The sequence below is a fragment of the Hipposideros armiger genome, unplaced genomic scaffold, assembly GCF_001890085.2.
Source record: "Hipposideros armiger isolate ML-2016 unplaced genomic scaffold, ASM189008v1 scaffold_276, whole genome shotgun sequence".
NCBI lineage: Eukaryota > Metazoa > Chordata > Mammalia > Chiroptera > Hipposideridae > Hipposideros > Hipposideros armiger.
Genome location: NW_017731626.1, coordinates 1177581 through 1189067, shown reverse-complemented (window position 1 = coordinate 1189067; position 11487 = coordinate 1177581). Strand labels below are relative to the sequence as shown.

The window sequence follows — 11487 nt, the reverse complement described above, 5'->3', positions numbered from 1 at the left end:
ACACACACACACACACACACACACACACACACACACACACACACACACACACACACAGGCATACATACCGGGGGTGCCAAAATAATGTATACAAGTGGACACTTTAGTCAACATTGCTCAAGCAGTGTTTGCCGTTTTCAGAAGTGTCTGAATGCACATGGTAATCACTTTGAGCACCTCTTGTAATTGCAAAAGTCAACTGTGACTTATATTCATCTTTTGTTATCGGTATATTTTGAGTATTACAATTTTAATACAGTTTTCATTTCTTAAAATGTATATACATTATTTTGGGCACGCTCTGTATATCTATCTATCATCTATCTATCTATCTATCTATCTATCTATCTATCTATCTATCTATCTATGTCTGTCGAGAGAGGGAGGGAGGGAGGGAAATTGTAGTTAATAACCTTTTCACAAAGAAATCCAGGCCAAGATGGCTTCACTGGTGAATTCTACCAAACATTTAAGAAGGATATAATACCGATACCGATTCTACATAAATTTGTCCAGAAAATTGAAGAGTTAGTATATCCCTACTCATTTTTTACCCTGATATCAAAACTTTATGAAGACAGTAAATACAAGAAAACTATAGACCAATGTCTGTCATGAACATAGATTAAAATTCTAAACAAAATTATAGCAAATTGAATCCAACAATGCTGTTAAAGATAATACACCTTTAACAAGTAGGATTTATTTCAGTAATGAAAGATTGGTTTAACATTGGAAAAATCAGTTTATCTCTTCCTGTAAGTGGCCTGAGGCGACCTCTGAAAATTGTTCACTATTCACTTGACCCAGAGAACCTCACAAATTCATATAAAGCAAGAGGTTCAAATCTACGTGTTCATTTTAAGAACACTCGTGAAACTGCCCAGACTATCAAGGATATGCATATCCAAAAAGCCACTGAGTATCTAAAGGGTGTCACGTTACAAAAGTAATGTGTGCCATTCCGTTGTCACAATGGTGAAGTTGGGAGATGTGCCCAGGCCAAGCAGTGGGGTTGGACAAAAAGTGTGCGGAATTTTTACTGCACTTGCTTAAAAATGCAGAGAGAAATGCTGAACTTAAGGGTTTCCATGTAGACTCTGGTCATTGAGCACATCCAGGTGAACAAAACTCCCAAGATGTGGCGCAGAACTTACAGAGCTCATGGGTGGATTAACCCGTACATGAGCCCTCATTACCACACTGAGATGATCCTCACTGAAAAAGAGCAGATTGCTCCTAAATCAGAAGAGGAGGTTGCACAGAAGAAAAACATCTCCCAGAAGAAACTGAAGAAACAAAAACTTATAGCCTGAGAGTAAATTCAGCATCAAATAAATTCTAAAAAAATAAAAAAAATAAAATAGAATCAGTATGATTTGCCATATTAATAAACTAAAAAAGAAAAAAAAAAGACAATGTACTCTAAATAGATACAGAAAGAACTGGTAATAAAAGTCAACAGTTGTTCCTGATAGTTTTTATAAGCAAAGTATGAAGAGAAGAGAACATCCTCAGCCTGATAAAAAACATCTAAGACAAACCTATGGCTAACATCCAAACTTTTGTGTATGATTGAAACTCCCATTAAAGTTAAGTTTTAAAAAAAAAAAATGTCTGTGAAAATAAAGTATTAGGATTAGTGAGAAAACTGTTGTATACATATTCATAGATATTTGAATAATCATGGAATCATATTAGAACTAAAATGGGCCTTCAAGATGATACTAATTCAAACTGTTTATCTTTCATAGGTCAGTATGGAAATCCTTTAACTAAATACATTAGACATTATGAAGGATTATCTTATGATGTGGATTCACTACACCAAAAACACCAGCGTGCCAAAAGAGCAGTCTCACATGAGGACCAGTTTTTACGTCTAGATTTTCATGCCCATGGAAGGTGAGTAAATTATTACAAACTGTGTTCAAAGTTCCCCTCTATTCAATCTAAGTTAAAATAAGAAATTTATACTCCTAATTTTTCTTCTCTAATGGAAAGGTCTCCATTTGGAAATTCAGCCACATTGATTTGGCATATGCATTAAAAAATGTTTTCTTTTAAAATGGATTTCCCTTTTTATATTGTTAAGGAAACAGTCTCATTTAAATATTTTTAAATTTATGAATCAGATTCTCTATTGTGTTATTAGAGAATATGTCTTTAAAGAAGATTCTATGTTCATAGTTTTCCACTACTTTTTGTGTGTTTTATAGGCAGTATATCTGTTTCCTGGTATCAACAGTAAAGATAGCTGGTTGTATGCCATTGAATAAGTCAATTTAATATCTCATTAACTCAGTTTTATCAGCTATAAAATGACAACTTATAGATAGATTACCTACTGTACTGCTCAATTCTCAGAATTGTTAAAGGATGAAGAACCAAGGAAGCCAGGGGAGAGAGGTAAAAACCACATTTATTTAATGCCTGTTGTGTTCCAGCTGCATAGATGCTTCATATGCAGTTTCTTATTTAATCCTCTCAACACCCAAAATGTCTTTTTTATATCCGAGGAAACTGAGGCTCCAAGAAGTTAACGTCTTTAAAGTTATACAGCAGAAACTTGTCGCAAACTTACGTGACTCAAAACCCCATATATCGTTTTTCTGTCTGTTAAGGGTACTTAGATACAAAATCTTCGAGTATTCTTTGTCAGACTCTCTGACTTGCCTGCTGTAATTAGCAAATCTTTTCCTTTTGTACTTTTTCTACTGGTGTGATCCTGATTTATTATTCACCTCCTGATAGGTTTTCCAGCTTCCATGCCATTTATCATTACAGCTATCCCGTGTACTACTACAAGATGATTCTTCCTTAAATTCTTCCTTTTTTATGTCAGCTTATTACTCTAAAGTCTTCAATTAACGATTGTTAGCCAGATTTCTTAACTTGGCATTCAAGATTCTCTGTAAATTAATTCTAGTCTATTCTAAACTTAATTTCACCCCACTTTCCAACGTTAAGTGTCTGTTTCACCCAGAATGATCTTCTGATTGCTGATTAAATCATGTACAGTTTGTTCTCTGTGTCATTTATCTTAAATAAATTCTCATCTTTTAATGCACAATTCAAGTTCTCCTTCTTTGAAGCTTTACCTGCATCTTCCTCTGAACTTTGAAATTACTTATCTGTGTCATTGGCATTATATTTATTCTCTCTTCCTTTTCATGCGGATATTTCTTGTTTGTTTCTATAACTGTGTTTTTATTCTTCATATTTAGTATGTTCATTATTTGCACTTGTAGTACAGATGCTTAAGAGAGTTTTAAAGGATGAAAAAATCAGATAATAAATGCTATGAAACAAAGTATTTTGTACATGGAAATAAATGTATCACTTAAGTATTTTCCATAGTAGAAAGTAATGATCATTGTAGAAAACAGTACCTAAGTTATAAAATCTCCTACTTTGATTTAAAGGAGGGAAAATGATTCATTTCAGGGTCTGCTTGTTTTCTAGATTACAATTTTTAGTGGCAGCATTTTATGTAAATTTTTCTGACCCTTAACTTCAGATGGTTTTTAATTACCTATTCTTAATTAGTTCCCTTAAATAACATGTAATCATTAAGCCTCCCTAAGTTTTTAGTGACCTTCTCAATATAAATTCAATACTGTATTCCCAATATGGGTGACAGCCAAAAGGAAAAGTTGAGATTCTAGCTGCATTTGGTTTGGGTACCACATTCCTGTTACATCATTAGGTTTTTATTAGATCTGTCACATAATTCATATTGAACATGTGGCAAAACCAAACCCCTATCTCCTTTTGTTTTTTTTGCCTGTGTGTGTAAGTGAATGAGAGAGAAAGAGTAAGTGAGTGAGTGCATGCTGTTACTTAGTCATCCAAAAAATATTTATTGACTGCTAGTTAAAAGTTACCTAGTTTAGGCTGTTGGTGATAGAAACACAAATCAAACATAGATCTAATAGGAGCAGCAACTGTACACAGGTTGTTATGTAAAAGGAAAATGTGATATGGTGCTTTACAGATGAAATGCCATAGATATTCAAAAGAGAAAGAACTTGTGACTGAGGCTCTCAGCAAAGGACCTGGAATCAGGAAATTTCATTTTTTGTATAAGTGGTCATCTTAGGCTCTTTTAACAGAAATCTGCTTAGTTAATTATATATTCGTATACTACATTTTCTAGAATAGATCCAAATTCAGATATTATTTTGTTGTCTCAATTATTATACTTGTGTATTCACACTGCCTCAGAATTTGTGCCCTAAAACATGCTTGTTTGTACCTACCTCCTAATATACCTTAGTTAAAAATGTGATGATCTGATAGTTTTATTTTTCATTTTTTTGAAATAGGCCTACAAAATGACTTAGGTGATATAATTAATACATTTCCTGTTAAAGTCTCTCCTCTTCTTCCACCATATACAAAATATTAGTTTTGGTACATTGCACCCCTCCTATACAGGATTTGTTCCTATATACAAATTATTGGTTATTTGGTTAATAACTATTTGTAATACATATGAGAAGTAAAGTGATTATGATAAAGCAGCAGTGTGTCGATTGGAAGACCAAGGCTTACTATGAATATAGTTTTGGGATGACTTTGGGCTATAGTTGGCTGTAGCCCAGCCTGTAAAGTGTGTATTGACCTTGTATATTGTGGCTAGACTTATAATCTATTTTTCACCTTTAAAAAAATATAGAGTTTGTTTCTCTTGATCTTGTAGTAGGGCTTAGTTCCCTAGAATTAGATCGGTATACTTGAATAAATTACAGAATACAGTAAATGCTGTGCAGTTAATGTGGAGAGCGGGGGAGAGAGAGAGAGACAGACAGACAGACACACACACACAAAGGATGTGCACATTTCAGTAATAAAGTCATTCTTTGTTGTTTTCCACCTAAGCACATGAACAGATTTTTTTCAACCTGGCTTCCAAGTTTCCTAAATAAGAAAGAGTGTATCACATCCCAAGTTTACAGATGTTAATGTTAAGTGAAGAAATGTTGAGACTTGTTGACCCAGTCTCTTCTTAAGAATTCTATGAAAAACCATTGCTCTTGAAATATAAAGTTGTTTGAAAATAAAAGCATCATGTGAGCCAGTGCTACAATTCTTGAGGAAAGATAAGTATTTTGAAACAAACTTCAGTTATATTCATTAGAATATTAAAATATCTTGATAATAAATACTAGGGTAAAAAAAATACTTAGCTTTGCTGAGAAATTAATTAATTTTCTGATTCAGAAATTACTTCACTTGGATGAATTCTGATAAATGAGATGCCTGAGTGATATGCCCCAAGATCATTGCTTCTTCCTCTTAGCTCAGTTAATTATAGCATTTATCAGTTTTATAAGAATTTTGTTTACATGCATATGTTCTCTGTTCCCAATGAACTTGAGCTGTATTCACCTTTTTTATATTGACGGTGGTCATTTAAGTTATATTAAACAAGTGAATGAATGAATGAAGCATTATAAAAGAAGTACAACATTTATAAGCAACAGGGATGACAGGGGAAGTATAATATTTTTGTTTAGGTCTGGCCCTCACCATAGAGTTGCTTATGGCATATTTAATTTGATGGAAAAAGTACACTAAAATAGTAGGAAATAGATTTTGAGGTGAAGTGTTGTATAGTCTGGAATATCTCGTCCGCTTGAGCAGTTGTTCTTAATCAGTAAATAGTAGGCAGATTTATCATATTGTGGATGCAGGCTTTTAAAAATAATTGTGGAATATTTGTTGTTTCTCAATCCTCATGTTCAAGTGTGTGGTGTACCAGGAACTATTGTGATTCCCTTTTCTTATTCTTCTGTGATACTAGTAAAAGACATGTCATATCCTGCCATTCCTGGCTTAGCTGTCATGTGTTATGTAGGCTTGTATAATACCAGTGCACTGCAATTTCATTAGGAATTTTGCTTATGTGACTTTCATAAAATGTAAATTTTATATTGTTCAGTCTTGGTTCTATATAACAGGGTGGAATATCACCATCGTCCTATATTGATTTAGATGAAAATTTAGCATCAATAAATATCCCTTGGATTTATCCAGGTAAATTAGGATAACAGGAGAAAAACTTCACTCCAAGACTGTAGAGTAGTTATCCTTAGTACAGCTCAGTGTGAGATTCTAGTGTATATGTATTTTAATTTATGCCTTTTATTGGCAACTATCATTGAAGAGAAGCATTAGGGATCATTCCACTATTTTTTCTTCCTAATAGACCTATAAATTTTCTGAAACACGGGCCAGCCAAGTGGCACATTGGTTAAGAGTTGGCTTGGGACGCCAGCTCTGAGCAGCAGGGCCCTGGTTCGGATCCCACACGTGGGCCAGTGATGTTGCACCCTCTACAGCTAAAATGGTGAGCAACAGCTCGACCTGGAGGTGGGCTGCCGGGAGTTGCTGACGACGGTGTAGGCTGCAGTGGGGCTGGCCAGCAGCTGGCATGCACTTTCGTGAGCAGCCGTGAGCCCCTGTGAGGGCTGTCCAATGGCCTGTGAGCGACTGCCTCACCCAGGAAGAGCGCAATGATAATACCAACATGGGCCAGTGACCCAACGTCCTCCACAACTAGACTGAAGAACAAAAAGGACAGCAACTTGTCTGTTCCCCTTCCCTGATTCCCAACGCTATTCCCCTCCCCCATTCCCCAATAAAATCTTAAAAAAAAAAAATTTTTTTTTTTCCTGAAACACTGCTTCATAGTGGTATTTAAAAAAATAAGTTGAAAGAATATCTGAGAACCATGATATAATACAGTTTATATTTTTGGTAGGAAGTATGCATACATTATTATATTGAGTTACGTTTTTTTTTTCCTTGTGTGTATATGCAATTTTAAACCTTTTCCTTCTTCATCACTTGTTTTCCAAATTGTGTACTTTGAGGTAGTCATCTTTTCTTTATTTTCTGGTTTTCTCACCATTTCGCTAACTCTACTGCCTCTCATCTACCAACTTTGCAATTGGGTGGGAACCCACTTACCGTATTTGCCGGCGTATAAGACGACTGGGCGTATAAGACGACCCCCTAACATTTCCACTCAAAATACAGAGTTTGTTATATACTCGCCGTATAAGACTACCCCCTCTTCCGCACACCTTCCACACACCAAATAAAAGGTAAAACAATATCAGATTTGATTTGGCCCACTGAAGTGCAAACAGCGTATTGTATTTCGTGTCACCACATAACCGTTTTGGCGATGTTGAGCCACCATGTCTGCTACATGTTTTTCGAGTTCTGGCCAGTGTGGGGTGCCTCTTCTTAATGCACACTTACCCCTTGGCATACTCTTTAATGCTTTCTCATTTGATTTCCAGTCCCGAACCATCTTTTCTGTTACTCCATATTGTCTTGCAGCAGCACAATTATTATTTTCCTTAGCAAAGTTTATAACTTTCAGTTTAAAATTTGCATCATACTTCTTTGTTTTGGCTGGTGCCATGATAGGGATGATAGGGGTGACTGGTCGACATTTTCTATGCTGTACTGTACAATGGTGCAGTATTGTGGTTGGCTGTTGGCTGTATACAAAGCCTGATTTGATTGGTCCCTGCTCCCTGTTTGCCCGCCCTGTCACTATAGCAGTCTGGTCCACCCTTGCATCAGCATCTCCCTGGGACCTCACTAGTGCGCAAGTGCGAGCTCTTCAACATTCTAACAGGCACCATGATAGCGCAAAATCGCGAATCTTCAATGCATATGTAAAGAAATATACGGTAACCTGAATTTACCACACTCGCAAAATCGCACACAGCCGACCATACACCCAGTATGGTATCGCGATTCGCGATTTTGCGCTATCATACTGGGTGTATGGTCGGCTGTGTGCGATTTTGCAGGTGTGGTAAAATCGCATAACAGCAAAATCGCATAACAGCCGAGCATACACCCAGCAGCGCTGCTGATGCCTGACCGGTATGTGGAATGAAGTGGGCGGGCATCGGGAGGCCGCTATGGCACGGGGCAAGCACTATGGGCAGTCTATCTGAAGTGTACCTGGCGTATAAGACGACCCCCCACTTGGAGGCATATTTTTCAGGGCCAAAAAATCGTCTTACACGCCGGCAAATACGGTACTTGTTTTCTTACAGGATAAAATTACTCATTTTGCTTAAGTTTTAGTTTCACTTATATCTTCCTTGGGAACTCTTGAGGATTTTTGTTTATGTATTTTTGCTTATTGAAGTAACTTATCTACCCCAGGGCCTGAAACTAATGTTTTTCAAACTGTTGAGCACAAGAGTATCTGAGGAGGATGTCTCAATGGGGTGCACATGGGCTGACTGCCCTTTCTCCTTTTACTGACTTGTTCTATTTATTCCTCCCTTTTAAAAATATTGGCTTCTTTAAGATAATTTGAAAAAAGGACTTTTCTGTTTCAAAAAGTACTAGTGGAAGTAACCATAATAGATATTTGACTCATAGTGGTATTTGTCTTGAAAAATAATTTGGATGTGAGACTTTCAGGCATCTTTATTAAAAGGAAGATGAAGGAAAAGAACCTTTAGAGATGTCAGGGATACCCTATTAAATACAGTTTTATTTCTAGGAATTACTAACCCAGGCCTACCATAGACCTTATTCCATTTAGACATGATAGGCCTGTATTTATGAAGATGGTCCTGGTCTATGTGACTGATGGATTACACTGACATACTTTAAAACAAGGTGTTTGCTCTCAGGTTTCTTCCCTGTGTTACCAAGGTACTTTATTGGTTGAGGCTTTGGGTCTTAATATGACTTTAGTTTAAGGGATACACTCTTTATCGATTGCTCTATTCTTCTGAGAATCAGAGCATATTGTCTTGAGCCAAAATAACAATTATATGGGAAATGGCAACTTCTTTTTACTCTCTATTCTTACCGTTCTAATCTGTAGAAAGGAACCTCTTTATATAAAAAAGGTGTAGAAGGCACATGACCTTCCAGAAACTTATAGAATCATATCCTAATATAATTTATTTTGTTGATCTGCACCAAAGGTGGCTCTGATACCCCTATTATTTGTTTGCTTTAGATGTAGAGGGCTTTTCTTCAAGCCTAAGAAAGGAAATCAGTTATTTTTACCACATGGTACAACTGCATCTTCAAAGCACTGAGGCTGGAAAGTTGGAATCTGGCGTATTTTTTCAAATTGCAGTTATTGGGTTGTTGGAAAAGTCATGCATTTTTGCAATGAAAAACAAAAAATACGCCATGACTTTTCCGACAACCCAATATTTGTTAACTGATTTTTGCCCTCCTATAATTTCACTCCATTCTTTATAACTTTACTACAATGCCACTGAGGAAAGCCAAAAAAGAATTATAATAGAACTACTATAATCAAGATGAGAGATAAAATACTATTGATCCATAGAATCAATATAGTGGTTAAATCTAAGGGTAGAAAAACATTCCCAGGGCAAATAGTGTTCTTTATACAGAATATCTTAACCGCCTCAAAGGAAATCTAAAGTTTATCTTTGGTGACAGTGTACTATATTATAATAATACAGAGAACGAAACCTATTGAAAGAAACATAGTAAAAGGGAACAGAGTTTATTTAGCCTTAGTCTTGAAAGTGGCTCAAGCATTAATAATCAAAGAGAATTTCTTATGGTGATGGTGTAAAGTACAGTTTTCAGTGAAAGTCAAATGTTAAATTTTCATTTCTAGATCTTATTTGCATTTGTTCAGATTTTAAAAGGTGACTTGTTGATGGAGACTGATAATATTACATTAAGACTACTGTAGCCCTCAACATGTTAGCTCGACTTTTCATCACATGCTTGAGAGACATTTGTGGTATGGTAGAAAGAGTAATATGCAGCAGCCAAATACTGGGGCTCTAGTTCTAATTCTAGCCTTGTGACGACCTTGAGTCATACCCTTTTATAAAAATATTCATCATGCCTTTTTTGCAATGTTACTGTGAGGATAAAATGCAGTAATATACATAAAAGTGCTGAAAATCATAAACCTACATAACTTTAAGAAGAATTATGTAATCTCATCATCATCATCACAATATGACTATCTCAGCCAATCTTTTGGGGCTTTTACTACCAAGAAAGGTAAATTTGGCTACACAGTTTTATTTTGTACTCTGACTTTTTAGAATACAGCGATTTGATTTATTTGTTTATTTCTATTGTAAAATAACTTATAACTTACCATTTTAACCATTTTTTAAGTGTACAATTTAGTGACATTAAGTACATTCACAGTGTACAACTATCACCACTATCCATTTCCAGCGTTTTTTCATCATTCCAAAGAGAAACTATGTACCCGTTAAACAGTGACTCCCCATTTTGCTCTTCCACCAGCCCCTGGTAACCTCTATTTTACTTTCTATCTCTGTGAACTTGTCTATTCTAGGTACTTCATATAAGTGGAATCATACAATATTTTTCCTTTTGTGTCAGACTTAACCATGATGTTTTTAAGGTTCATCCATATTGTAGCATTTGTCACAAGTTTGTTCCTTTTTAAGGCTGAATAGTCTATTGTATGTGTTTATCACTCATACATATAATTATTTATCCGTCTGTTGATGGACATTTGGGTTGTTTCTATCTTTGGCTATTGTGAATGTTGCTATAAACATTGGTGTACAAGTATCTGCTTGAGTCCCTGGTTTCAATTTCTTTGGGCATATACCTATTAGAACTGCTGAATCATGTTGTAATTCTATGTTTAACTTTTTGAGGAACCATCAAACTTTTACCAGAATACAATGATTTTTATAAGGCAACATTCACTGTACTTTTTATGACCTTTGGACCAAAAGTTTCAACAATTAAAGAATCAGGTTGTGTTTTCAGATTGTTTTTTATTCAGGGCTTGTTGAGAAACTGGGAAGGCAGAATGTGGTTAGTCAGCTAATTTTTATTATTATTTTATAATGTGTTATCCAACAGGAATATTGCAAAGAATGTGTAATTTATATAAATATTAAAATAACATAAAGATATGAACTATCAAACAGATGGTAGTGGAATTAAAATAGGGAATTGGAATCTAGTGGCTTACTTAATGGAATAAATTATGTTCAGTTCCTGATTATTCATTTGTAGTTTGTCTATTTCATAGATTGTGACAGATTTGAATTCAGTCTGGCTTCTTTCTACCATTTACCTGCCTTCCAGGCTCACTCCTGTTTCGTTCTCTTATCTGTTGATATATGTTTTAGATACAAATTAATTTTGATATTAATAAAAGCAGTGCATTTTGGGGGTATGATCAAAATTTTATTTTTTGTTATCTTTACTGCTACTTGACCCTGTGCATGGATCATTGAGAACTGATTGTATATGTGGTTTTAATCCAATTTAAATCAAAACTGAGAATAATGTTTTATATATATATCAGACAATTATATTATAAAATCAATATTAGGATTGGAAGGGGCCTACCTCAAGTGTTCTTCAATTCTCTGTTATAACATTCCTCTAGGGCTGCTATCTGCTTAAATACTTTAAGTGTGATGTAAAGCTATTTTT

At 35.2% G+C, this 11487-nt stretch overlaps 1 protein-coding gene across 2 annotated transcripts in view; it reads left to right on the top strand.

Moving 5' to 3' along the window:
• ADAM10 (ADAM metallopeptidase domain 10) overlaps positions 1 to 11487 on the top strand; it is a 122899-nt gene that overhangs the window by 31486 nt on the left and 79926 nt on the right. For both annotated transcript variants that reach the window (XM_019657532.1, XM_019657533.1), the window contains exon 2: positions 1755 to 1905. In XM_019657532.1, coding sequence (XP_019513077.1) covers positions 1755 to 1905 — 151 coding nt within the window. The remainder of the gene's footprint in view (positions 1 to 1754; positions 1906 to 11487) is intronic.